A 24,941-nucleotide genomic window follows, 5' to 3' on the forward strand; every position below is an offset into this window, starting at 1 on the left:
ATAGCACCACGGCAAATGCCGGCCGGAGGCACGCGTAGCCCGCCGGCGCTCGCTGCTTACGCACCGCGCTCCGCCTGCTCCGCCTTCTGCACTTTGACCTCTACCACCACCACCTCTGCATCCCCGAACGCCTCTGACAACGTTCGACGATGCAGCTTGCATCGTACGGCTTGCGCGCCCTCAAAGGCGGGCAAGCCCACTTCCCAGGTGGAGGCACGGCCTCGCGCTCGATACACATCCCCGCAGTCGCACCTCGACCTACTCCTAGCCAGTCCGCAAGCTCAGCTCAGGCGGTCTTCCGACACACCCGCACGCTCATCTCGCGCTTTGTCGCGCATCTAACCACTCCCGGTACGTTGCGCGCACCCGTCCATGTTGCAGCGGGAGGCACAGGAGCTCGCGCATTCCATGGCTCGGCTGCTCGCATGCCAACCATCCAGGAGCGGCTCTCCTTCTCCGCTCGCCATGTCCTCTCCAAGCCTACATCGGTCCCCTTCCTTCCTCGCGCCCCCGCCGTGCCGCGACACATCTCACAGGTCGGCCTTGGCAGTGCCCGCAACTTCTCCACCGGGCGTCCAATCTTCCAGCACCTCGTTGAGAATGTCCCGGTGTATGCTCGCGCGTTCCATGAGGCCGATTGGGAGCTGCGTATTGCGGAGGAGCGCGAACGTCTACGCATGGAGAAGCATAAGGCGAAGCGTGTTGCGAAGCAGGCCAAGAAGGCCAAGGCTCCTCTCCGCCCGCTGACGCAGAACGTCGTCCCTGCCCCCGTCGCCAGCACCGTTGAGGCCCAGAAGGAGGAGCTTGAGCACTACTTCCCCACTCCTGCTCTCCCCGAGGTCACCACCTACCTTCTCATTCCCCTCGCGCCCACTCCGACCTCGCGTCTTCCTCTGCCGTTGAACCCTCCTGCGACGTCGACGCATCCGCTGCTACCGCTTAGCATCATTGCGTCCATGCACACTTCACACGGCACGCATGCGCTACGCGTCTCTACAGTGTTTGCGCGACTTGACACTGCGCAGGCCTTGGACGATCCTGCGGTGCACTGCGAGGCCCGAGGTGACCCGAGCGGACTATGTACGGTGCTCGAGGTACGGTTCGAAGGATGGACGGCGAACAAGGTACGCGGAATCCTTGGCGAAGCCGGAACCGGGTGGTGCGTGCTCGAGGAAGTATGGCGCGACCAGGAGCATACAGAAGCCGAAGAAATGGACGCGGTTCTCGAAACGCTCAGCGTCAGCGAGTCCGAGAGTACGCACGACATGCGACTCTCTGGACTCTCGGACATGAACGGCAGCTGGGATACGGGCAGCGTTGACCCTGCTCGCTCGCTCGTCCTCCCCACCCTCGACTTCTCTGCGTCGTTCATGGCGCCCTCGTGGTCTTCGCCGGCTCCGGACTCGACCCCGTTGTCCCCGCCTGCTGCGACGCCGCTGTCTGACTTCGAGTTCCACAATGAGTGGACGCAGTTGGTCGACCGTTCAAACACGAACTCGCCAGGTAGCTTCGGCTCGGACGCAGACTCGGATGTCGAGTCGATGACGTCTGGGTCGGACTGGTTCGAGCTCTCCAGGGCGCCGTTGACGGATAGCAGGCGCTTTGGGTTCAGCTCGCACTTCTCGGAGAGGATGGGAGGCTCGGTGGATGGTCCGCGTGAGGAGCTGTTCTAGGTTCCGACTTGGATGTCATGAAGTATGTCTTTTCGATCTCGCTGCGGCTTATTGATCGCTGTGCACGCTCATTATTTGCCCTTTGTATCATGTACCGTGAAGTTTCAGTTGACAGGAATAATACACGGCGCTTCATGCCATACCGGATGCTCACGCTGCCCGAGAAGGGGGGAGGTCGTGGATTGGCAAGTATTCACTGAATCACACAAGAAGGATATCGTCCGCCGCCTCTTGCTACATTGGTCTTGGGCAGCAGTAGGCGGAAGTCAATTCCTCCTCTCCCAGCTACTTACCGCCATTTTCAACGTTCACCTCCGTCTACATGTCTCTGTCATTTCATCGATGCTCTCATCACCTCACGTGTGTAACACTCAATACTTGACGACAACAGCTGCCGTGTTGGACTTCCTGGCTTACTCGTAACTTCTATGCCAGTCCCAGCCCCCTGGATCGGACCGCTGCGATACTAGTGCGAGCAATACTAGTACCGAGCTTCGGCGCATGTCTTGTATCAGCCTGGGCGGCCTGCATCACCCAATCAGCAAGCGATAAAGCAACCAGCACACTCTACACATGTACTTCCTTGTCCTTCGCGGCTTTGCGGAGTCTCCTCTAATGCTGCTAAAACTCTCAGGCCCGGGGACATGTGGATGATACAGAAGAACAAGGTTCGCGCTCGTCCATTGTTGCACCGAACGGGCTCGACCATCGATGCCTGTCTGCTATTGTTCCGTATTCGGAGTCAAGGAATCCTTTCTTAGCTATCTTCATGCCGCATCTGCAGCCAAGGACCCACTGCCGTCGCTCCTCCCACCATGTCGCCAGCCGTAGTCGATGCCACACCTGTCAACGGCCTCACTCCCATCCACGCGTACTGCGAGCACTGCTGCCGACATGACCTAGACAAGCGGGAGTACAAGCGCTGCGGCGGATGCTCAGCGGTGTTGTACTGCAGCAAGGAATGCCAGAGAGCGGCGTGGCCCTCCCACAAGTGAGTGATCCTGCACCATCCACACACGTCGTACTGACCCGATGGCTGGTCCCCAGGGAAGCCTGCCGGATGAGAACACCCTCCGTCAGCGAGCTTGGATACGCCACACCGCTTGCGATGAAGCAGATGCTCCAGGAATGGACGTCAACCCACTACTACGCACTGACGACTATCGCGAACGCCGCCGTCTACCTCAATGGAGGGTGGAGCGTCCTCCATGATCAGCCCTTTGCCATCGTGATGCACCTCGCAGCAGAGCCGTACTCCAAGGAGGCCAACCCCTCGCAGGCGTTCCGCGTGTTGAGGACCAGGGTGGCGCACCGCGACAGCCACCGCGGCCTCCGAGAAGGCTGGGAGTCGGCCATGGAAGACTGCCGGATCGTCGAGCAGGGCGTGCGGCAGGACCGTGCGGACAGCATCGCGTTGAATTTGCTTGGGGTTGTGCCCGCCATGATCCTGCTGGAGGGCACAGACATCGTCCTGATGTCTAAGTGGATGATCTTCCGCCACGACGTCCGTCATGTCCCTGACTCCCCGAGGAACGAGACGACCATTCGGGCATTCAAGGACCTCGTGGACTTGTGCGCTGGAGTCATACGAGGGGGCTACGTCTTCCGTGCTCCCCAGGACCGCACGCAACGAGAGCCCGAGTTCGGACGGCTCGTGAAGACGGGGAACCAGAAGTGGAAGTGGGAGAAGATTGACATCGATGTCAATGTCATCGTCACGACCACCGACAAACTAACGCACTCCGGGTTGACCAACCGACAATTGCTCACGTTGTTCAGGCCTCTGTGATGGTGAGTGGCCTGCGAGTCTGTTACACGCGATAGGTTCACTAACCAGTACGCGCATGACAAGCAAGAGATTATCACCCAGGGCAAAGACATGGTTTGTACGAGATATGCGAGTACATGGTATGTAGGTCGCAAACTGTAGAATAATGCCACAACGCGACCGAATCGAGCCCAAGGAATAATGGACGAAAACGACCTGGTAGACTGCAATGAATGACTATGGCAGCGTAGACAATGTTAGAGGACACACGATTGATGCGACATACTAAGATAGATCATGATGCACGACACAAAGCCAGAACCCATGTGGAGACATTCCAGATTTGAAGGTTTCGGGATGTCGCATCATCACGCGAGCGATGGAGTCCCAGGACCAACTCGACGTCCCGGAGGCGATAGATCTTCTGGCTTGTGCACGCCGTGTAAGCACTTCATAATCACCATGATCGGGAGGATCCCTGCGAGAGAATCGTTATCCGTGGTGCAAGACACCATGTCCCGGACTTCTGGGGCGTGCCACAGTACCTCTGCCTTGTTCCGGGAGACGTCTTTTGACTTCCGATGTCGGTCTGCCGCTCCGGCCCCTGGACATCGCGGATGGGCAAACGTCTTGTTTCCCAGCCTGAACAATAATACAAGATTGAACAGAAAGACAACACTGACTAAGAGAGATAAATCAGTAGGTGAGATTTCCGGGGTAACGATAGCACGAAATTGAACACGAATACTCAGGCCCCTTGCAGTCAGTACGGGTGAGCATGATGATGGGAGAGACACGGGGAAGTGAGAAGCGACTCGGACTACGTCGCAGGTTGCTGCCCAACCTCCGCCAGCCTATGCTGTAGTATCTGCACCCGCATCTCCAAACTTCTCCTGTCCCACATCGGGTCAGTATCCCAGTCAAAGAGCATGCGCCAGTCCCACTTCTTGCCCAGATTCTTCATGTACCCAGGCTTGGAGCGCCCCCGCCGCTCGCGCATGACGACGCCAAGCTCGATCATCTTGAGTGCAAATTGCAAGTCGAGCTTGACGGTCGTGGGGGTAGGATCGCGGCGCAGGCTCGAGCCGAAGGTGCGGTTCACGGGGTAGTGGACGAGCTGCACAGGCCCGAGCTGGGGCGAATACATGACGGGGAGGAGATCGACGAAGTCCCTGTCGTCTGCGTGGGCGACGCGATATGCCTCGCGCGTGCCGGCGGACTTTTCCAAGCTTTCTTTGATGCGCTCCCGGTACTCGGATGCGTCGGAGATGACGCGCTGGAGCGGAAGGAAGGTGCAGCTGGAGTAGGTGAAGTTGAGCGCGGGGTTCGCCGGACGGCAGGGGTCTGGCTTGCGGTACTTCAACAAGATAAGGCAGACCTTGGGCTCTGTGGTGAGGAAGTTCTCTGCACCACCAAGGGTAGCAGCCTTGGCCTGGATGATACTTCGGAAGGAGGGGCAGTGGATCTCGGTGAAGTCACGGAGGAGAGCTAAAAGCTCGATGAAGTTGGGCATGCCTGGGATGGGACATTGAATGATCTCGGAAGGTAGTTCCTCGAGGAACCGCCCATTCTCGCCTGAAAGCTTGCACAAAGCCCTTCATTGTGGATCTGTGTGAGTCGACTCACGAGAACTGGACTTGAGCGCGTGCATACATACTTGTGCTGGGGCCACTGCGCGCGTTGGCATTCTTTGCTGCAGTAGAGCGTGGTGGAGCAACCTTTGCAAACCATGAAATGCTCCCCATCCTTCCGAGCTTTCTTGCAATTATTGCATCGTCCTCGCTTGTTCCTGAGAGGTCCAGTATCGCTAGGTTTAAATGACTTCTGTTGAGAGTGCGCGGCAATAGGCATGATGGCGGCTACAGCTCAAGAGCCGGGGGAACCTGGCTGGGTAAGATCTTATCTAATCATCGTTGAAGCCAACTCCGACGCCCCGCAACCGGTTCACCTTAAACTCTACTGTTGCTCAAAGTTCAAATTCACCAATTCCTGCCTCCTCCAGCATTATCGGTCTGTCTTCCTGTCTCTCTAATATGTGCGACACCCCTCAGGCTGCATCTGACGCTACGACGACGAGACGCTGCAGCTACTGCAACACACCGGAGACGGTTGAGCTCAAGCTGAAGAGATGTGGTGGCTGCTTTGACCCTGACGTCGTCTACTGTAGTGTCGTTTGCCAAAAGATTGCATGGAGATCTCACAAGTAAGTCACCTGTGGTTCCGCGCATGGATGTGCTCACTCAACAATCACTACCCGCCCAGGTCGGTGTGCCGCGGTGGTACTGCAGTAGTTCTCGCAAGAGCTCCTCCGTCTGCGGACGATGCATGGGAACGCTTAGAGGCACATCCGGTTTCGGGAAATGAGACGTTATATCACTGTGATGGATGCCACCAGCCGCAGTCGCAGGGCAAGAGCTTGAAGAAGTGTGGCGCCTGTGCCACTCTATACTGCAGCTCTGAATGTCAGAAAAGAGCCTGGCCGAGACACAAGTGAGTTGCACGAACTCCCACAACGGGTCACAAACCTGATAGGGCAACAGGTCGAGGTGCATACCCAAGGAGGATCATGCAAGGATCAGTCGCGTCGGCTCCGGTCAAATGTCCTTTGGCGTGCTCTCGCGAGAGTGGTCAGCTTACGTGCGGGCGCACGCGTTCGCCTTTCGCAATATCGCGTATGCTATGTGCTTGCTACACTTCCAAGCTAGCCGGGAGCGTGACCCCTCTTCTATTGAACTTCCTCGCTTGATACGATTCCGGATGCGGTACCTTCCTTCACCTGTGGCGGCCGGATCTCGCGACCCTGCGTCCAAGTTTATGGTGGTTGGACATTCCTTCGGTGATCTGGAGACAGCTATACGCGAGGAGCCGAAGCTATGGGCGAGAGTGATGGCGGTGCGGGAGGAAGCCGATCGGATTTTCTCAGTCATCCCAGGGCATGGCAGCTCGCTGGCGGTCGAGTTCTACATTCCGGATGCCGACACATCAGCTATGGTTGAATGGTATCCTCTGAGGGCACCTCTCCAAACCTCTCCTCACGACCCCGCGACTACGACCGCCGTTCTGAACGATCTGATCACTTTCTGCATGTACAGCATGAACTTGGGCTTCCCGCTCCGCATCATCAAGCCCGGCGACATCTTCCCTCGTCCTGGACGCTTTGTGCGTTCAGGGAAGAACTGGAAGTTCGAGGAGCTCTTCCCGGATTGGTCGGATTATAAGCCCGGCCAGCATCGTGGCTTGGACTACGCGCACTCGCAGCTGAAGAGCGGACGCGCCGTCCCAGTGTTGTTCCACTTCCTCTTGATCGAACAGGGCATCATCACTGAAGACGTGCAACATGATGCATTGCGACGCATGGGTATTCCTGAGTGGCTCATTCCACTCCTGCCGGAGGAGCTCATCCCATTTCTGTGATGGACCGCAGCGACCGCACCGCACTTCAAGACGCGCCAGAGTGTGTCCTCTCCTGATCCCTCGCATCCATCGCATCTTCCGCTTGCCCAGTCCTCGGCTCTATGTAGCGGTAAACACCCGATCAGCCATATTTCACACTCTGCTGCGTCGTACGCCCCGTTTCTGGCGTTGGCCTGGCCGCTTTTGCCTGTGCATCATGCAGCAACGGCTCACTTCAGGCTTGAGGGCCGTACAGGTTTTAGCTTCACGGCTCTACGCCTTCTCGATAACACCCTCTGCTTGTCTTCTTGAGCTCCCTTGTATTGCGCGGTACCTATAGCCATGGTCGTCTTATCCGCATACCTTTGTGGTTCTGTCATGTCCGACGCTCTCAGTTCTCAGACGTAGTATACAGAGTTTCGGACCTACATTCCCCTGTTGTGGTTCCGTAGTAGAGATGCAGTGGGATATGCCTCAGTCTCTGATGTGCGATGATGTTGTAATTCTTCCCGCGTTATGACCGCGGCCGCCGCTCCAAAATGATGTGTACGTGGTATAGTATACGTGGACTAGTAGGGCACAATCCTGGTCTCGGCATACAATTACAAGTTCATATGAAATGCACCACGCTGACCTCTCCCGAATATTCAACCACCTAAGCGGACGGATGTGCCTCCGCCATCTTCCTCTGAAGGAGCTTCACGCGCTCCTTCGTCGTCTTCGCGCGTTTCCACTCGGGATCGATGTTCCAATCGACCAGGGGACGCCACTCCCACTTCCTACCGCCGCCAAGGTCCTTCATGTGACCCAGGATGGGTGCCTTGTCAGGACGAGGCTGGCGTAGCACGACGCCGATCTCGATGAACTTCGAGAGCAGCTCGAGCTGGTTCTGATTCTGTTCGCGCGGCTCCTCCTCGGACAGTCGGTACACCGGGAAGTAGCCCATTTGCGTCGGCCCAACCAGCGGCGAGAACATCACCGGCATAATGTCGACGAACCCGGGCTCGACCGCATATACCCCACGCAAACGCTCGCGCAAGGAGGCCGACGCGTTCCATCCTTCGACAATTGGGGCGTGCGTCCCTTGCGGATCAGCTAGCACCCGGTCGAGCGGGAGGAGCACCATGTTTGTATAGGTGAAGGTGAGTGCGGGGTTCACGATGCCACTGGATCCAGGCTCGCGGTACTTGAGGGGGACAAGGCATACTTGCTGGCCCCGCCCGAGCACGGCATCCACGCCGCCAAGTAGACGAAGCTTAGCAAGCAGCATGGTTTGGAAAGACGGTCTGTGTATCTCTGAGAAGTCGCGGAGCAGAGACTTCAATTCGACGAGGTTGGGCATCCCGGCTCCAGGGGCTCCCGAATGCTCCGCGAGAAGCTCTTCATTGACGCGTGAGTACTTGCACATATCCCTGCGCATGCAAAACACAACTCATCGGTGTCGTTCAGGTCGATATGTATCAGAAAACACGCACTTATGGTCCTTCCAGTGTTCGCGTTGACACTTCTCGCTGCAGTAGACGGCAGTCTTGCACCCCTTGCAGACGCTGAACTGCTCGCCGCCCTTCCGCGCTCTGTCACAATTCCTACATCTGCCTCCCTTGTTTCTGAGTTCACCAGCGTCTCCAGGTCGAAAGGTTGTTTGCAGAGGATGACTTTCTATGCCCATGATGCTGGGATTTGGAACAGGGGAGAACGATGTCGTAGGAGCTGAGAGAGATAGTAGACCCTTGATAGGCGCTCATATGCATACGCGATTCCCGAACACTGTCACCACCAGTACGCGTGAACGAGGCTTGTTTCCTAGTAATTGAGATCCTCGCTCCCACAACCATACCGTGACAGTAGAGTAGGAGATGCCAATGAATAGCGGATTGCTTTCGATAACTTAGCTAACTCATCCCGCTGACCATGATATGATAGGCCTCAAGCATCACACACGTATGTAGTCATGTCATGACGTTCTCGTTAATATTGACTATTGGCTACTTAGTACGTCCACAGGGCTACAACTGGCGTGATCGAATAGCGATGACAGCGAACAATATCAAAACAACAGGTGCGTTGAGAAACAAATACACGGTGGAGACGACTGCGTTATCTGTATACCGATGATCAGTCACGAGTCCAACAGAACGAGGAACACGAAGAACGGACCTTGACGTGGCGAAGACGTCTCGTAATATTGACGCTAGCTTGAACTTTCCGACATGGGCCATCTGCTCCCCTATCGCCCAGCCGGCCGCTGCTCTTCGGCGCGAACATCCTCATGGTCTTCATATTTTCTGACTGGCCCGCAGCTTCTACGGCCAACGTGGCCGGCCGAACGGACGGTAGGACGCCGCCATAGTCGTTCATTGCGCAACCCGACATTCCTGCCTTCACGTTGGCGACCTCACCCTCGACGCGCTCCCCCGACGTTCCCCTGCCCTCCGCCCCTCCCGGCGTGCCCAAGCCAGGTGGGGCTCCATGACGGAGCCGCCATATAAGTCAGATGTCATCGTCGTCCGACATGAACTCCTCTTCGTCGTCGTCGACAGTCTGAAGGTTCGTGAAGTCGACCTTGTACCGGAGCAGGCCGCCGATACCACCAAAGCCCTTCACGAACTGCGCGCCCTCCTGTGACCGGTTCGTGACGAACTCAAGGTTCGCGCCGAACTCCTTGTACTTCTCTGCAAACCACTCAAGCAGCGGCTGGGGCTCGCAGACCTTCTCCATCTCCAAGCCGGTGGACTTGTCGGTGAACTTTTCGCGATCCTTCTCCTGCTCCTTGTTCACGTGAACGACGATCTCCTCTGCAAGACCGTGACATTGATCAATTCATAGCCGGAATAGATATCATGCGCGGTCGACGTACCTCCGGCAGCATTCCGGAGCACGTAGCGCGTGATGTCCAGGTTCTCCCACACGATGAGCGTCTCGACAGCACCGAGTTCGAGTGCCTTGAGTGTGTCGTCAATACCGAAGCAGTACTTGCCGGTATCTTGGCTGATCTCGTCGAAGTACTTCTGGATCAGCTTCTTCTCCTGGACGAACTTGACGTTCGACAGAGCCTCCGCTGCAAGCTCAATCGCCTGTCATACGACCTTAGCACCAAATCATAAACGCTGATCAACCGAAACGTACCTGGTTGAAGCCGTTCTCCCCACCGTAGCTAACATCGACCACCTTGATGACCTTCGCGGCCAAACGAGGATCGAACATGTCGCTCAGGCTCAGCTCCGTCTTGAAATCCGCGCTACCAGCAAGGACGAGACCGGTTACGTTGACCTTGTCGTTCGTGATGAAGTGTTGCACAGCCAACTCGGCGACTTTCCGGACGTAGTTGTGGCGCTTCTCATCACGAAGACGTGCGAAACGCAAGGCGGACTGACCACCACGGCCGTGCTTCTTCGGGAGGTCGACGGTGAACTTGTGGATGACCTCACGAGTGTTTCCTGCGACGGTACCAAAGAGTGTACCATTACCGTCCATGACGATGAAGCCAAATTTCGAGTCCGACTCGAGCAGTTCCTGGAGCGCCTCCGTGTGGAATTTGTTGTCGCAGAGGTAGAGCGACCTGCGACTTGGTTCGCAATGATGCAATATGCGAAGAAGACGGCGACGTACGTGTTGATCGGCTTGTGGGGCTCAAAGTCGAAAGAGACCTTCTTCTCCTTCCCTTCATCCGTCAGGATCGTACCCACGAACAGGACGAGGCCGTTCGGAGGGACACGGTTGTACAGCTTGAGACGTTGTTGTGTAGATGTGATGGCGGCGAGCACGGATAGTCGGTTGACACGAGATTTGATGTTAGAGGCCGTTCCGTACTCCTGCGTCAACATCGCAGAGACTCGAGAGATTTGGTCCTGTGCACCGTAAGCAGATCGGACATCGATCACAGTCATTCCAACACACCTTCGGCGGAATAATGAGAGAAATCATGGATGTACCAGCTCTACATGAGACGATGAGCTTTGCCTTATTTCTGCATGGCAGACGACGCACCCTCTCGCGGCGTCGAGGCTCTTGATGAGCTTCTTCACCTTCCACATCTGGATGTTCTGCTCCGCTGGATCTTGACTCATCTTGACCGTTTTCCGGTGCTCGAGGAGGACCTTTTGAACAGTGAACGAGGGGAGGAGAGGGAGAGGGCGATGGGGGGGACGAAGGCAAGGAAGACGTCCTCGCAGCTCTGAAGTCCAAAATTTCGGGGGGATTTGTTAATCGAGCGTCTAATTAGACTTATCTTTTAATCAACGCTATGTAAGTCCCAGCATCGCGAATGTCGTCTTGAACCATTTCCTCATCGTCGGACCCGTCGTCGAGACCACCGTGACCGGTACCGCCAATGGTGAAGCGTAAGCTTGACCCGTCTATATCCGCCGACCGCGACTCCGCTACCAAGAAGCTCAGGGTTCAGACAGAGGAGGTGCGCGAGGTGGCGACGGAGGCGGTTATGATGGATGCCGAGTCCCCCGTGCAAAGCGCGTCACGGAAACGCAAACGGGAAGAAGTCGAGGATAGCAACGAGAAAGCCCCAAGGCGCAAAATACGGAAGCTCGTTCCTCCGCGTCCGTTTCCGACGGTGCCCGCGTCAGTCTCTGCTACGGGACCGCGTTCTGCGCATACGGAAGGCAAGAACTACATCTGCATCACGCGTCGAACGGAGTTGGGTGCCTACCTCACACGGTGCAAAGACGTGTTAATCAAAGACGGGTGGGTAACTCGTTCATTCGCTATGCTGTGACTTTGTTCACGTATTGTTCAGATACAAGAGTCTACATCTCAGCGCCATGGGCGCCGCCATCCCTCATCTCATGCAGCTTGCACTCTCCTTGCCTCCTATACTACCCTTCCCTCAGGACGAGATACACACCGAGATTCTCACCGGCACCGTAGAAGTGCAAGACGAGGTCATCCCGGACGATGAGGACGAAGACATATCATACCGTACTCGAGGCAAATCCACCGTGAGCGTAACGATCAAAGTCGGCGATGGCGTGGACGAGCCGGTTGCGGGACCCGTGCGAGGAAGCGGACGGAAGAACAAACTCAATCACGGAGCTTCATCCGGTGGACAAACAAACGCGAAACGGAAGCAAGGCGGGCAGTCCGGAGACAAGGGCTCTGTACAGGTTACAGAACAGATAGTGATTCGCGAAGACGAGCTGGACGACGAGACATGAACGACTTTCAAATCCATGGAGAACATCATCAGATCCAGATCCGAGCGGTCATAGAGGTAGCGACATTTAGCACTGGATACGACTATATCATAGGAGCTCACAGGTAGTCCAGGAGTCTCATCGCGCTGTCCGGCGAAAGTTTGCTGAACGACCGACTAGGCTGCCACCTCCTTCTGTCCACGGTCCCTGCATACGTCGCCCATCCTTCGCACTGAGGTCTCCAGATCCATCTCTTCCTGTCGCGCACGTAGCGTCCGGGTACGCTGACAACAGGGTTCAACCTGTCGGTGTTGCGAAGGGGGATGCCATTGCGGATGCTCGTGAAGCACGTCACCGCCACGTCTGCCATGGCGTTCTTCCAGAGGGGCCGCTTTGTAATGGTACTCTGCGAGCGCGGACGGAGGCACTTGAAGTAGAAGATAAGGGAGAGGCCGACGTTGGTGATGAACTGTACGGGTAGGAGACCGATGTAGTCCGACCCGTCCGACACTTCGTATCGTTCTGCGGCATGAACGCGTTGGAGGCAGTCTTCCCGTACATCTCCCTGAAGGCAGGGTCGAAGCCCGCGCCCTGAACGCTGGTGCATGTCCTGCCGGCGAGAGTGAAGGTGCGTGCCGGATTACGGTCTTTGAGATATGTGAGGTTGTAGACCACTAGTGGTGTCTTCCAAGGCAAAGGCGGGATGGGGGAGTACTCGCGGAATCGCACTGCGATCTTGGAGAGCGTCTCGAACGCCCACCTGTGAGCGAGGATAAACTCCTGCAGCTGGCGACCAAGCTTGGTCGAACGTGGCAGTTCGAAAGCGGGCGAGCATGTTCTCGTGCTGCTCCCGTGCGCCGGTACGCTCCTCTTGAGTCATGCGACAGGATAATCTGACGAAGAGGACAGCATCAGAAGGTTTTTCATCGTGACATTCATGAGGTATGTACTCACTTGTGAGTTAGCCATGCAGCCTTCTCACATTCCTTCCCGCAGTAGTACGGACCCAAGCATCCGGCGCACCTATAGAACCGTGGCCTGCCCGAGCCAGCGGGCGGCTCGTCTTTGTTGCAGTGAGAGCAAGTCCTGAGGGCCGGACTGGTCACCAAGCCATGCGAGATCGTTGAGAAGGCTGCGTCGCGGAGTACAAGAGAGGTGTTCATCTTCGTTAGGCCCTCGATGGCAAGGGATAGTGGGCTGGGGTTGGCTGGGACTGGCCTCCTCAAGCTCGCAGTCTTCGGCGGTTTATACCTACATAGCGCCAAACACCCTTTGTCTCCTCGGAATCATCTACAACGATCTCCAGCACAGTATTAACTTCTCGCAGCTTCTCTCCTTCACTAGTCGCTTCGTGCGGTACATCGATAAATGTCAGTCCAAGTTCAAGTTTTTCACACCTTCCCAGAATTGGCTCTCCTTTGTGTGTCTAATGCTACCGAGATGGGTGCAAAACGCTCTGAGATAACAATTATCGACTTGATCTCCGTGCTGATCAGTGCGAACGTCCGTAAAGTACTAGGGAAAGCTCTGTTTGACCTGCGAGCTGAGACGGACGGGGCCTCGGATATGTCATGAGGCGCCCTCAGTCCGCAAAACCTTCGTATACTGAGGTTTCCAATGTCTGAGCAGTACTACATCTCTGCATATATGAAGTCGTACAACAGCATACTGATACATACCATACATACGGACGTCTAGATTGATACAAAACGGAGAACTCATACATACGGGTAACCTCATGCGTCCACCTGCATCATCTTGGCGACCTCTTCCTCCTCAACCCAGTTCCCCTCCGTCCGTTCAGAGTCGCTTCCAGGCTCCTCCTCTTCCTCCACAACCGGTTCTTGTGTCTCTTCCAACAGTATCCTCGCGAGTATGAAGAACCCTTCATCCGTCTCGTCATCCAGTTCGTCCTTGTCCGGGACATCCAGTGGCAGCGGCTCCTGAGGTTGAGCTTGGGTTTGACCCGAATGCGGCGCCCCCTTCTTCGGACACTCACACACGCGCGAGAGGTGGTGCGGCGAATCCGGATCTGACAGCACCGCGCGTGCCAGATCCGAGGCGAGACCTTTGGCCAGGGATAGTTCACGAGCTGCGACGGGCCCGGCGACTGTCTTTCCATGCACGAGCACGGACATACAGTCCGCTCGCCGCACCTCTGGACGGCTATGCGATTTCCTGAATGTGGAAACGCACGTGTTAGAGAACAGAGCTTCCGGGTGACGAGAATCGAAGGACTCACGAGAAGCTGACGCATCTGCAGCCAGACTGGGCCACCCACACCATGAGCTCCGTCATGGGGTCCTTCGGCAAGTCGGGTCTGAGAACCACAAGCAGGTCCTCCATGATGACTTCTACGATCGCTGCGGCCTTGTCGTAGTTCCATTCACAGTCAATGAAGAGGGCACCCATGATGCTCTCGAACACGTCGCTGAGCGCCTTTGGCGGATCGTACTTCCATCCATGCAAGACAACCTCCTCAGCCGAGATCTCCTCGAAGATCGGGATATAGTTGCTGATGGCCATGCTGAGCTCAACGTTGTTGATGAGGAGCAGTTTGTGCAGTGCGAGTTTCTTGACCGCAAGACAGGCGAGTGCCGGGGCGCATACGGCGCGCGAGCGGGCCCAGGAAAGCTGTCCGGACGTTGCAGAGGGGAACTTCCTGTAGAGGTAGTCGGTCACGACGAGGTCGACGAGGGCTATCATGGACCATCAATATAATTCCCGAGAGCCATAGAGCGTGCTCACCATCACCGAGGAACTCGAGTCGCTGATAGGACGAGTTGTCGGTACGAAAAGATGGATGTGTTATGGCTTCAAGTAAGAGCTGCCCATGGCTGAAAGAATACACCAGTCTCTCTTGCAGATCCTTGAACAGTGGGGACACCGGAGCCTCCGGACAGAGGTGTGAATACCGCACGTACCACGGAGCAGGCCCACCGAACGACAATCCCAGCGCAGTGCCAGCGCGGAGAGCCATGTCGATCCCACCCGTCGCGAAGCTCGCGCCAAGGATCGCCTCCATGCAGTCCTGCAGACTCCGTCGGGGGAACTGCCTGAGCGCAGAGCGAACCGGACGGAGGGAGTACTGCTCTTCTTCAGATCCAACGGTATACCTCCACGTGCGGATGCTCTGTGTTTCGGGCGAAAGGTGCTGCTCCAGGCCGCGCTCGAGTGCACGCGCAAGCAATGTTCTGTTCGCGATGGACGTGCGCTTCATGTTGTCAAGCTGGCCCTCGTGCCTGTGGGGATATTTGGTGTAGAGGTGGACGACGGCGCAGAGCTTGAGCACGGCATCCCCGAACGTCTCTAGACGCTGGTTGTTGAAGCCGGCGTTGGCGCTTGGCAGGGTGATAGCCTGGATAAGGAGGTCGTCGACGATAGGTGGGAGTTTGAGCGTGATGCGGACCTCTCGAGCGCGGTACACGTCTGTGATGCGATGGCAGAGCTGCGGGAGAATGAAGAAGGTACGCCACATGTGTTCGGGCATGAGGATCCACCTGCACAGCTCGCGAGGAAAGATGACCGTGGTTGGCTCTTTGGAGCCGAAAGCGGGTACGGGTTTGTTCTCGAGGGAGTATGCGGACGAGCTGTGGCGCGACAACACCAAGCCCTCCACACAAGGTCCATCGGTGGAAATGTGCGGTGCGTGATTCTTCCTCGTATACTTGTGCAACCAATAATCGCGATACGTCGGGTACGCAGATTCTTTCGAGCCCCCCGGAGGCGTCGACAGAGGCGTGACATCAGGGCGGAACTTGTGCAGAAGAAGCGGTCGTCCAAACTCCTTGTTGTTCATGTACATGAGATGCCCGTACTGCTCCTCCCCGATGTCGTCCCAGTTGTACGACCCGTAAGGGTGCGCGATCGCGAGTTCGATCGCGTCGTAGTCGACCTTGAGGTCACGAGTGATGGGGACCAGGTAGCATGTCAGCGGGAGAGTGATCCCTCTACCGGTGATGCACCACCAAACACCCATCCTCGTATAGTCCTGCATCGCACGGCGCTGGCTGCTGGCGTCCAGAGCATGGAACACCAGCTCTGTGCCATTGGCTACGGAGATGAAGTTGCCGCTTGCCACCAGATCCGTGGGGGGAAGGGAAGTACCGGTGACGAGTCCAGCAGTGGCAACACCGTCGACGTAGACGATGTGCAGCCACAGCGTGGAGCCGACGCACCAGGGATCGCGAATACGGACGTTCAAGATGTCCGGGATTGTGCTGACATCCGTGATCGCGACACCGTCCGGGTCCTCGTTGTCAGTGGCATGAGAACTTTTCGCAGGGAGAAGGTAATCGTCGAAGACGTTCAAGGCATGTAAGCTCTTCACGGCAAGGAAGGCGGCAGCGCGCTTCGCCTCCTTTTTAGACCGCCTGAGGGGGCCGTTGTAGACAAGGAGCTCCGGTGGTAGCGGCAGACTGGAGGGGAGCTGAACCGTGGAGCTGTAGTCGCCAGAGTACTTGGGCGTGTGCATAGGAGTGAATCTGTCACGGGGGATCAGGGAGCAGAGGTGATTTAGCAGGCCGATGGCACTGTTGTACGTGAGGATGGCACCAGTCGAAGGTACAACGTAGCGTTCGCGCTCGGCCAAGTCGTCGGGATCTGGCACCTCATCTTCCACCTCTTCCTCCTGCTGGACCTCAGCACGAATGTCGCGATCCTGGTATACCTTCTTCAAGTGAGGCTCGCTGTGGAGGAACTGCAGATACCGCTCAGCCTGAGCCTGAGCACCGTCCTGGACCATGATGATGAACGTAGAGGTCTTGTGACGGGCACGGCCACGCGATTGGAGGTAGCCAACCATATGCTGCACTGGATCAAAACGAATGACCAGATCACAGGCCTACGAAAGATCAGCTGAGCGCGACGGATAATCCAAGGCATGGGTCCACATTGCAAGTGCAAATAGACACTCTCAGGCAAACCACAAGCCAGCCAACGGTCACGCGGGTGTTGCCCAATTGCAACAAGCGCGTGACTTTTGGTTGACCAGTAGGATGTCGGCTGGCAAAGCAGTATGGACCCATGTCTTAGCCAACAACGACAGAAAACCTACCGGAAAATCTAAGCCTTCCTCCGCGACAGAGGTGGCCACAACTGAATTGTGTTGGTCAACATTCGAAATCGAGGCTATAGAGACCACATACGAAGGTTCAACTGCCGGTCCCTGAACATCTTCACGGTGTCTTGCTGGCCTCGATTAGCCATTCCCTTGAGCTGTGCTTTCGTCATGCCTCCACCTGTTGTCCCGTGTCCAACAAGTCCCTCGCTTTTGATGAGATGGGCGAGGAGAGGTATACGAGGTAGCATCGCTGCGAGACAACTAGCAATGTGACGCTGCTCAACGAAGACTATACCCTGGAAGGTGGACGTGTAACGCGTGAGCAGGACCTCGGACAGGACCTTGACCTTCGGGGAGCACCATGCGAGCGGGATGAGGGTCGGCTCTGTCCCATCCTCGGGAACGAAGAACGACTGAAACTCCGCCAAGACGGTCTCAAGCGCCCTGAGCTGGGGAGGGATGGTTACGGCGAGGTTACTCGACGCTCCGCCAGCAACGATCATAGCGTACTGGTCTGTGGTAAGTGTATCCATGGCGTTCTCGACAAGCTCTTGAATGAGCTGCGTCACGCGTTGTTTAATCTCTGTGTAGAGGAAGTACTCCGCGCCGAACGGGCCCAGGCTATAAAATGTCACTTCGTATCTTGTCATGATCTTGTCCACCGGGATACCAATGTCTGGTGGAAAATTCTCTAGGTCCAGGCGCTGTCGTAACGATCGTGTGGGGTAGTTGGGGTATGATGTCGGGGGTGCCGGGTATACTTGTATGTACTATCGACATGGTCAGCCTCCGCAGTACACGATGAAGATGCACACACCTCTTCAGGTCGAGGGGCATGCCCGGTGAGCTCGTCAACGTGTTCCTTGACAGCAATCACTTTCGCGTCAAGATTGCGCTCGAGAATAGCCAGAGACTCTGCGGCGTTTTTTGGGTTCCAAATGGGGGACGCAGTCATTCCGAAGATTTTGGGACGCGAAGTGGGAGGCGTTTGGAAGTACTCGCGCATGATCCCGTTATATGCATGGTTCTTGCGCGTGTGGTGACATTCATCGAAGATGAGCAGCGAGACCTGAGTCGCTAGCTTGAGAGAGGAAGAGGGAATATGTACGCGTTGACGCGCACCTTGTCCATCCGCCAGTGCGAATGGGTCAATATATTCAAGAAGATCTGTGCTGTGGTAGGACATTGTACTGCTTGTCTTACACGAATGCTTAGCGATGAACATACCTGTCATGACGAAGACATCCGAGTCGTCAAACTCCTTCTTCCACCCCGTCCGATCTCCCATCTCGTGCGCGGTCGCGCCAGAGAACTGCCGAACGCGCAGCGACGTCTGCTTCGCGATGAACTCGCCCTGCTGTTGTACGAGAGCGACCTTCGGGACGAGAAAGACGACAATTTTCTCCTTCCCGGGGTTCTCCGCCACGATCCACTTGATGAGAAGCGTGCTGATATAGGTCTTCCCACTGCCGGTGTCGAGTGCCGCGATGACATTGCTTTGCTGAGCCCGCACGAAGATCTCCTCCTGGTACCGCCGCGGCAGCAGTACGTCGCTGATTTGATCCAGAGGGACTGACATCGGGGTGGAAAGTCAAGAAGACATGAACAAGTTCAGCTTATAAGGCGAGAAGACAATAACATGTTGACGGTAGAGAGCAAGAAGTAAACAAGCCGGTTTGGTCGGAACTGACTGCGGTAGCGCTGCGGTAAGCGATGCATATGTAGATTACTTATCCGCACTTACCCGGCACTGTAAATGAAGATTATCATATTGGACTCTCTTCAGGTTCTCTTTTTCCATATCGTCCGATATCAGGCACTACGGTAGCATCCCTACTGCGTGTCACGACAGACAGAGTCATAGGTATCCCGAATATCTGTCTACTCTCGGTCAGACCTAGTCAAGCTGTGGTCTCAAGGACTACCACAATGCGAGAGTGACTTCGGCCTACTAGTTCTGACGGGGAGCTTAACCTCCCGACATTCCTAGTAGTGAAGTACTGATGATGTTTGAACCATAGTGAGTCATTCTGAAGTCACATCTCATTTATTCATCTATTTGTCAGCGAGAGTACTATATGTACTACGGTGCCACTCTCGATGTCTGCCCAGCATCGCGCTGGAGAAGGATCCGGCCCTTTTGGACCTCGACCTCGACCTCGCCCTTGCATGCTGGACCTGCAATGGACCTGTCTACCATTCATCAACCAGAGGTCATGCCGGTCATGGGTCGCGGGGCGATGGAACAATGTCATCTTGACCTCCTGCGTAGGGATGAGGTCGCACTTGGGAGCGAGTAGAAGAACGGTCTTTACGACAAGTACGCCGTACACGTATTGGATGGCCGTAGCTTCCCTGTGACGATCACATTCGTTCAGGAAGGGTGCCCCTCTTATCGGGTGCGGATGACGGAATAGGTAACGAGGTGGTTACTTTGGTGATCGTTCAACGTCACCTGGTGGGTAGCTTGTGTCCTCAGCGACGTCCTCAACTAATCGTAGCTCAGTATCTTCACGGTTTGCAGGATCTGAACCATCTACAGACACGCCAAAAATACTATATGAGCCGTAGCACGTCCAGGTCGACGAGCTGGACGTCGACCCCCTCCCCCCAGTTGGCCTTCCAGTAGAACCCACATCCACCCTTTACAGGTTAGCTTTGTCCCTTACACCTCCGCGCGTCCTATGTTACTATATCTGACTGCATGATTGTCCTGCAGATGGATCCTTATTGGCACTCCCGCCGCCTAGGTGGACATCCGCCTCAGCCCCAGTGGAGCCCCCCTGACTCGTGGGGTGCAGAAGGCCTTCCTGGTACTCGTTATGGCAGACCCCCTTCCTCTCAATGGCACAATGCTCCCGACCCAATGTACGGCGGTGGCCCTCCCGACATGCTCGGTCGACGTCACCCCGACGACGGACTCACCTCGCAGCATCGTGGTGCACCCGACCCGCAGCACCAAGGGGTCCCTCCCAACATGCTCGTTCACTACCGAGTCGGTGGCTGGCTCCCGAAGGACCATCGTGTGGTTGATAAGTGGCTCGCTAAGCGCATCGTGAAGGTCGACGAACATGCGAAGAGGGTTTTTGAGGAACCCTTGTCCCCCGTCCTAGAGAAGTTCAAGAAGTTCATCGAGGACGATCCAATAGTTTACATGGGCTTCCATCAGATGTTTGAGCAAGTCCCTTTGAAGCCGCCGTATTGCTATGATCCGACGGGCAAGCCGCAGGTACGTAGACATGGTCCTCGAGTCTCAAATTGCGTCGTGAAGCTGACTCTAAGGGGGTCTTAGGTCCGAGATTACAGGGTGATGCTTCGCCTTTTCGACAACGTCTTGAAGACGGCGCCCGAGTACGAGGACAACGACTTTGTCGGATTCCCTATCAATGCCATCCTCGACTGGCCGATGGGCACCCCCGCCGGGTTCGCGATGTTCACGCGGAAAGACGTGAACGGCCACTTCAAGGACATGTTCGACGTCTGGACCCAGTTCCTCACCTCCTCCGACTCTTGCTACGTCCTCAACACAACCGATAACGGATGGTTCGGGCCCGCCGCCAGCGAGGCCATCCCGAACTTTGTTGAGACATACGTCTGCGACCCCGATAAGCCCCACTACGGCTTCACGTCCTGGGACGACTTCTTCACGCGCCGATTCCGCGAGGGCATGCGCCCGGTCCACTTGCCCGGCGACGAGTGGATCACGAGCGCGTGCGAGTCGACTGTCTACTGCCGCGCTTTCGGAGTTAAAGAGCGCGACCACTTTTGGCTCAAAGGCCAGCCGTATTCGCTCGCGGACATGTTCAACCACGATGACATGTACACCCAGTTCGTCGGTGGGACCGTCTATCAGGCGTTCCTATCCGCGACGAAGTATCACCGCTGGCACAGCCCGGTGAATGGCATCGTCCAGCGGGTCGTTATGGTCCCGGGGACGTACTACGCCGAGTCACCTGCAATGGGCTTCGACCCCGTCGCCCAGAACGCCTCGCAGACGTTTATCACCACGACGGCGGCGCGCTCTCTCATATACATTCAGGCGGACAACCCGGCGATCGGGTTGATGTGCTTCGTCGCGGTCGGGATGGCGGAGGTGTCGACGTGCGAGGTCGGCGTCAAGGAAGGAGACGCGGTGCGGAAAGGTGAGGAGATTGGGATGTTCCACTTCGGCGGGTCAACGCACTGTCTCGTCTTTCGTCCCGAGACGAAGATCACGTTCCCGTCTGACCAGAAAATTGGAGATGATGTTCTTCTCAACTCTGTCATTGCGAAAATCAGCGCTTGAAGGTTCAGTGTAGAGTACAGTACTGTTGCTTATATGATGACGCGGTGGCCCCGATATTGCGTCTAGTACCTGCGATATGTAGAGGTGAAAATGCACTTTCTCGGACCATTTCCTCCGGAGGTTATAAACTTGTCCTCAACCCGGTCACGATCGAACACCCATCGAAGCGCGACATCGACTCCTGGCATGAACTCCTAAGCATCCTGTTGTTGTTGCGTAAGTATGTGACGGACGGGTATTTGGAGGCTAAAGCGCTAACCACCAAGGACGTATGTCGGAAGACGGGACGAGTCTCCGATGAGACGGGATGACATCTGTGCTTGGCTAGAGTCGTCCGACACTCCACACCGCAATCCTCTACCATCTACATACCTCTGTCCGCGATGTCGACGCACCCAGAAGCCTTTGTTCTTCTGCATATACCCGAAGTCACTCTCTCGACAGCGACGGCGAGCGAGAGCGGCACCCTCGCGCTCGAATGTGTTACACTCGCGTCCAACGACGGGGACAAAGACGCAGCGCTCGCCGCGTCGCTCTCCCCGTCAGATCGCTCGCTCATCCTTGTTCTGCATCTGGGCAGCCTCGAACTCCCGCTGGATCCCGCGCGCTCCATATCGTTGCACATCGAGAAGGACGGTGCGCGCACGTACACCTTCCACTCCGATACCCCTGCTACCCCGGCAGACCAGGAGCCCTCGTTCATCCGCCTCACGGTCCCTATTCCTTCCAAACCGGACCCGCACCGAGCAGAGACGGTGGAGGCACTGGATCATATCCTTGGACAGTACGCCGAATTCGATTGGCATGCGGACACGCACGAGCACGCGCCACAGGCAGCCGCCGCACCCGCGGAGCAGTCCACACAAGACTTGCGCGGGAAGCTGGTGCTCATGGACGAGCAGACTGGAGAGGTCGTCGGTGAGCTCCCGAACAAAGTGAACATCAAAGAGGACCCCGCGCTCGCAGACGAAACCAAAGGCAAGGACGGCCAGCCTGCCCCGGTTATGCTGGAGATGCCGCCGGATGTGTACGATGCGTACACCGGGGCTGGGACGAGTGTCGTTCCCTACGCGGATGAGAGCTCGGAACTGGACGAAGCGAGAGAGATATTCGTGAGGGCGATCCCGCCAGAGGATCAGGACTGGATGACCAAGTCCGCGACATTGATCAGGTGAGTATCCCCAACATCGCTGCACGAAGTACACTGGGTTGAACTACGACTTGCAGCCAAGCTATTTCCTCATCAACCTCCTTGTTACTAAGCGGATTCACCTCTGCTACGAACTACTACATCAGCCACTCCACACCCGCGCAAACCCAGACCTCCAAAGACGGCACGCCGCCTCCTCCACCTTCCCGCGCACTGCTTCTCCTCTCGCATCCTCGCACGCACCAGACGCTCTCGCATGCATACGCGATCAGCGGGCAGGCCGTGAAGGTCAGCGCGAAGACGGTCGGCATCGTCGAGGACCTCATCAAGCGGGCAGTCGGCGGGTCGGACAAAGGCAAGACCGTCGCTGCCCCACAGCCGGTGCAACCTCGCCCCCAGCCTTCCACTACTCCCTCTGCGCAATCCATCCCCTCTGTGTCCTTGGATGTGCCCCCGCCGTATCCTGGGAGTTCGCCGACGCCAGACGGAAAGCCCCCGCTGCCTCCGAGACGCAACGCCACGCCTGGAGCTGCGCCATCACCAGGCCCAGCACCTCCCCTCCCTCCCCGCAGTAAATCCCCCCAGCCCGGGAGCCAGGCCGCGACGCCACCTGCACCCGCCTCTGGCACTTCAACTCCTGGCAAGCCGGTCGGGACAAAGGAGAAGCTGCTCTTGAGCGCGAATCTCATCCTGTCGGCCGTCGACGACTCGATCAAGCGGACGTTCGACGCGGGGAGCGAGAGCGTCAGCGCTGTGGTCGCGCACAAGTACGGGCCCGAGGCGGGACGCTCGACGCACCTCGCGACGCACACGGCGCGGAACGTCACGCTGGTGTACATCGACATGCGCGGGTTCGCGCGGAAGGCGCTCATCAAGAAGGCGGGGAAGCATTGGTTGAAGGCACGCGTCGGGGGAGGGAAGGAGATGAGTGGGCTCGTGGTCGACAAGCAGGAGCAGGCTCCGAAGAACTGAGCTCTCAAGAGGTTTGCATGGGCCTGATGATGTACGATATTGATGCTTGGATAGGGTGTATTGCTAGTGATACAGAGGGGTATACGATATGGAAACAAGGCAGCTATTGCTCGGGCCAGCTAGGCAAGACGTGGGTTGACATGGTGTCAGGATCGAGGTGGGTGAAGAAGTAGCGATGTGGGACCTGGGGCGGAGGGGCGACGGTGCATGTCACCGGTAACATGCTTGGCCAGGATGGCTCGATGATCTTAACCTCATTCGCCGCTCCAGAAGAGCCCTGGGTATCCGTATCAGAGGTATCGAGCTCGAGCTGGAGGTCGAAGATTCCATTTTCTGCGGCGCGGATACCCATCATGCGTAGCCCATAGAGGGATATGCGTCCTTCGCCAGACCCGAGTGCAAGGTGTTCGAACGCTGGATGTGGTTCCATAGCAGACACCTCCTGTACAATGGCGGTCAACGACTCAATCTCAGAGAGGTTGAAGAGCAGGCGCACGTTGTAATATCGCGTGATGAGTGCCGCGAGCGCGACAGAGAATTCGAGCCGTGTAGACGGCCTACGCTTACGATTCCTGCCCCCACCTCGCAAGGTGACAAGGACAGACCGGGCTGGTTCATGGTCTGGATACGCGGGCCACTAAAGAGCCCTTGGTCAGTCTCAACGACCTCAGCTGCCCCTTACCCTCGGTGACAGTACGAGATAGTGAACGAAATAGCTCAACACTGACCTTAATCCGGACCCATACGTTGTCCTGGTAGTAGTCATCGAACACCCTCCCTCTCGGCAAATGCATGTTCCTCTCGATCGCGCGCCGTCCCGACAACAAAGTCCTCACCGGGAACCCCTTCTCCTGACCGGCAGTCATGAACTCGAAGTCGAACCTATGGTCCACCAGCGAGTCCGGGTCTACAGGGAGGTGCTCGAGCTCGGGCGGGGGCGTCGCGCGCAGCGGCACGGGCGGAGACCGCTCGCGGAGCTGCTCCTCCTCCCACCGGTTCCGCGCGACGCGCTGCTTGTCGCGGATGCCGATGACGAGCGTGTTGAAGATGCGCTTCCGGAGGTCTTCGTTCCACCCGCCCGTCGAGATCTTCATCCACTCGTCCTCGCGGTGGTACCACATCTGCTGCTCATCTCCTAGTACGGGCCGCTCGAGCCTCCATGTCCGGCCGTATGGGTACGGGTTGTAGTGCGGAGGCGGCGAAGTGCGCGTGTATCGCAATGGAAGCTGGGGTGGGCCAACATCAAGGGCCGAGGAGAGCTCGGAGGAGGTTGCAGCGGGAGCAGGTGCAGGTGCAGGTGCAGGTGTAGGTGTAGGTGCGGGTGCGGGTGCGGGTTCCTCGGCCGGTGGTGGCTGGGCGACTATGTGGATGATAGACGTCGAGGTTGGCTGCCAGTCTGAGCCTGTGTTGTACTCGGGGTCGTTGGTGAAGTCTGTAAACTCAGGCTCCACTGCAGGTGGCCCTGGGTTGTAGTCGGGGAAGTCGGCGAAC

The 24,941-nt window shown here is 56.9% G+C and overlaps 13 protein-coding genes across 13 annotated transcripts; 6 read left to right on the forward strand and 7 right to left on the reverse strand.

Moving 5' to 3' along the window:
• Nucleotides 1-149: 149 nt before the first annotated feature.
• On the forward strand, nt 150-1,673 carry L226DRAFT_546498 (uncharacterized protein; the record flags this gene model as incomplete). Its single annotated transcript, XM_067682429.1, has 2 exons — nt 150-1,503; nt 1,525-1,673. 2 exons carry the CDS (start codon nt 150-152, stop codon nt 1,671-1,673), a joined length of 1,503 nt encoding a protein of 500 aa, XP_067534151.1.
• Nucleotides 1,674-2,488: 815 nt separating this feature from the next.
• On the forward strand, nt 2,489-3,462 carry L226DRAFT_572242 (uncharacterized protein; the record flags this gene model as incomplete). The annotated part of the gene is made up of 2 exons (XM_067684654.1): nt 2,489-2,664; nt 2,721-3,462. 2 exons carry the CDS (start codon nt 2,489-2,491, stop codon nt 3,460-3,462), a joined length of 918 nt encoding a protein of 305 aa, XP_067534152.1.
• A 799-nt stretch (nt 3,463-4,261) lies between these two features.
• Nucleotides 4,262-4,954, reverse strand: L226DRAFT_524020 (uncharacterized protein; the record flags this gene model as incomplete). Its single annotated transcript, XM_067678857.1, has 1 exon — nt 4,262-4,954. The coding sequence occupies one exon, from the start codon at nt 4,952-4,954 to the stop codon at nt 4,262-4,264; it is 693 nt and encodes a 230-aa protein (XP_067534153.1).
• A 419-nt stretch (nt 4,955-5,373) lies between these two features.
• Nucleotides 5,374-7,172, forward strand: L226DRAFT_103713 (uncharacterized protein). Its single transcript, XM_067672069.1, has 3 exons — nt 5,374-5,644; nt 5,704-5,931; nt 5,982-7,172. The coding sequence occupies exons 1-3, from the start codon at nt 5,475-5,477 to the stop codon at nt 6,853-6,855; spliced, it is 1,272 nt and encodes a 423-aa protein (XP_067534154.1). The 5' UTR covers nt 5,374-5,474; the 3' UTR covers nt 6,856-7,172.
• Nucleotides 7,173-7,322: 150 nt separating this feature from the next.
• On the reverse strand, nt 7,323-8,554 carry L226DRAFT_488847 (uncharacterized protein). The gene is made up of 2 exons (XM_067677251.1): nt 8,310-8,554; nt 7,323-8,246 (listed from the first exon to the last, which is right to left on the reverse strand). Exons 1-2 carry the CDS (start codon nt 8,501-8,503, stop codon nt 7,490-7,492), a joined length of 951 nt encoding a protein of 316 aa, XP_067534155.1. The 5' UTR covers nt 8,504-8,554; the 3' UTR covers nt 7,323-7,489.
• Nucleotides 8,555-8,781: 227 nt separating this feature from the next.
• L226DRAFT_103735 (uncharacterized protein) lies at nt 8,782-9,188 on the reverse strand. The gene has a single exon (XM_067672070.1). The coding sequence runs from the start codon at nt 9,051-9,053 to the stop codon at nt 8,841-8,843; it is 213 nt and encodes a 70-aa protein (XP_067534156.1). The 5' UTR covers nt 9,054-9,188; the 3' UTR covers nt 8,782-8,840.
• A 136-nt stretch (nt 9,189-9,324) lies between these two features.
• Nucleotides 9,325-10,901, reverse strand: L226DRAFT_524022 (peptide chain release factor eRF/aRF subunit 1; the record flags this gene model as incomplete). The annotated part of the gene is made up of 6 exons (XM_067678858.1): nt 9,325-9,629; nt 9,692-9,908; nt 9,961-10,393; nt 10,444-10,682; nt 10,732-10,771; nt 10,822-10,901. 6 exons carry the CDS (start codon nt 10,899-10,901, stop codon nt 9,325-9,327), a joined length of 1,314 nt encoding a protein of 437 aa, XP_067534157.1.
• Nucleotides 10,902-11,275: 374 nt separating this feature from the next.
• L226DRAFT_465413 (uncharacterized protein) lies at nt 11,276-12,002 on the forward strand (the record flags this gene model as incomplete). Its single annotated transcript, XM_067675920.1, has 2 exons — nt 11,276-11,532; nt 11,585-12,002. The coding sequence occupies 2 exons, from the start codon at nt 11,276-11,278 to the stop codon at nt 12,000-12,002; spliced, it is 675 nt and encodes a 224-aa protein (XP_067534158.1).
• Nucleotides 12,003-12,033: 31 nt separating this feature from the next.
• L226DRAFT_103762 (uncharacterized protein) lies at nt 12,034-12,865 on the reverse strand. The gene has a single exon (XM_067672071.1). The coding sequence runs from the start codon at nt 12,586-12,588 to the stop codon at nt 12,100-12,102; it is 489 nt and encodes a 162-aa protein (XP_067534159.1). The 5' UTR covers nt 12,589-12,865; the 3' UTR covers nt 12,034-12,099.
• Nucleotides 12,866-13,435: 570 nt separating this feature from the next.
• On the reverse strand, nt 13,436-18,691 carry L226DRAFT_510467 (uncharacterized protein). The gene is made up of 8 exons (XM_067678259.1): nt 18,271-18,691; nt 18,166-18,215; nt 17,861-18,112; nt 17,129-17,813; nt 17,038-17,078; nt 14,730-16,824; nt 14,224-14,680; nt 13,436-14,159 (listed from the first exon to the last, which is right to left on the reverse strand). Exons 1-8 carry the CDS (start codon nt 18,620-18,622, stop codon nt 13,718-13,720), a joined length of 4,374 nt encoding a protein of 1,457 aa, XP_067534160.1. The 5' UTR covers nt 18,623-18,691; the 3' UTR covers nt 13,436-13,717.
• A 1,329-nt stretch (nt 18,692-20,020) lies between these two features.
• Nucleotides 20,021-21,328, forward strand: L226DRAFT_465310 (phosphatidylserine decarboxylase-like protein; the record flags this gene model as incomplete). The annotated part of the gene is made up of 2 exons (XM_067675912.1): nt 20,021-20,272; nt 20,336-21,328. 2 exons carry the CDS (start codon nt 20,021-20,023, stop codon nt 21,326-21,328), a joined length of 1,245 nt encoding a protein of 414 aa, XP_067534161.1.
• Nucleotides 21,329-21,509: 181 nt separating this feature from the next.
• On the forward strand, nt 21,510-23,758 carry L226DRAFT_553696 (uncharacterized protein). The gene is made up of 2 exons (XM_067682944.1): nt 21,510-22,499; nt 22,556-23,758. Exons 1-2 carry the CDS (start codon nt 21,712-21,714, stop codon nt 23,448-23,450), a joined length of 1,683 nt encoding a protein of 560 aa, XP_067534162.1. The 5' UTR covers nt 21,510-21,711; the 3' UTR covers nt 23,451-23,758.
• L226DRAFT_441575 (uncharacterized protein) lies at nt 23,740-24,643 on the reverse strand (the record flags this gene model as incomplete). Its single annotated transcript, XM_067674822.1, has 3 exons — nt 23,740-23,892; nt 23,947-24,087; nt 24,179-24,643. Coding segments are annotated over 3 exons (759 nt in total), but the record flags the coding sequence as incomplete, so codon positions are not given.
• Nucleotides 24,644-24,941: the final 298 nt, after the last annotated feature.

Source organism: Lentinus tigrinus, assembly GCF_003813185.1.
Source record: "Lentinus tigrinus ALCF2SS1-7 unplaced genomic scaffold L226scaffold_17, whole genome shotgun sequence".
Taxonomy (NCBI): Eukaryota; Fungi; Basidiomycota; class Agaricomycetes; order Polyporales; family Polyporaceae; genus Lentinus; species Lentinus tigrinus.

What these genes read in the sequence shown, in the direction of transcription:
- L226DRAFT_103735 (XM_067672070.1), bottom strand. Translation starts at nt 9,053, where the DNA reads ATGGCCCATGTCGGAAAGTTCAAGCTAGCGTCAATATTACGAGACGTC.
- L226DRAFT_510467 (XM_067678259.1), bottom strand. Translation starts at nt 18,622, where the DNA reads ATGTCAGTCCCTCTGGATCAAATCAGCGACGTACTGCTGCCGCGGCGG. An exon ending in GGACCGGCAGTTGAACCTTC is followed by an intron (nt 17,079 to 17,128) that starts GTATGTGGTCTC and finishes AACACAATTCAG; the next exon opens with TTGTGGCCACCTCTGTCGCG. An exon ending in ACTCGAGTTCCTCGGTGATG is followed by an intron (nt 14,681 to 14,729) that starts GTGAGCACGCTC and finishes GGTCCATGATAG; the next exon opens with CCCTCGTCGACCTCGTCGTG.
- L226DRAFT_553696 (XM_067682944.1), top strand. Translation starts at nt 21,712, where the DNA reads ATGTCGACGCACCCAGAAGCCTTTGTTCTTCTGCATATACCCGAAGTC. An exon ending in AAGTCCGCGACATTGATCAG is followed by an intron (nt 22,500 to 22,555) that starts GTGAGTATCCCC and finishes TACGACTTGCAG; the next exon opens with CCAAGCTATTTCCTCATCAA.
- L226DRAFT_103713 (XM_067672069.1), top strand. Translation starts at nt 5,475, where the DNA reads ATGTGCGACACCCCTCAGGCTGCATCTGACGCTACGACGACGAGACGC. An exon ending in ATTGCATGGAGATCTCACAA is followed by an intron (nt 5,645 to 5,703) that starts GTAAGTCACCTG and finishes CTACCCGCCCAG; the next exon opens with GTCGGTGTGCCGCGGTGGTA. An exon ending in AGAGCCTGGCCGAGACACAA is followed by an intron (nt 5,932 to 5,981) that starts GTGAGTTGCACG and finishes ATAGGGCAACAG; the next exon opens with GTCGAGGTGCATACCCAAGG.
- L226DRAFT_103762 (XM_067672071.1), bottom strand. Translation starts at nt 12,588, where the DNA reads ATGCACCAGCGTTCAGGGCGCGGGCTTCGACCCTGCCTTCAGGGAGAT.
- L226DRAFT_488847 (XM_067677251.1), bottom strand. Translation starts at nt 8,503, where the DNA reads ATGGGCATAGAAAGTCATCCTCTGCAAACAACCTTTCGACCTGGAGAC. An exon ending in GAACACTGGAAGGACCATAA is followed by an intron (nt 8,247 to 8,309) that starts GTGCGTGTTTTC and finishes TTGCATGCGCAG; the next exon opens with GGATATGTGCAAGTACTCAC.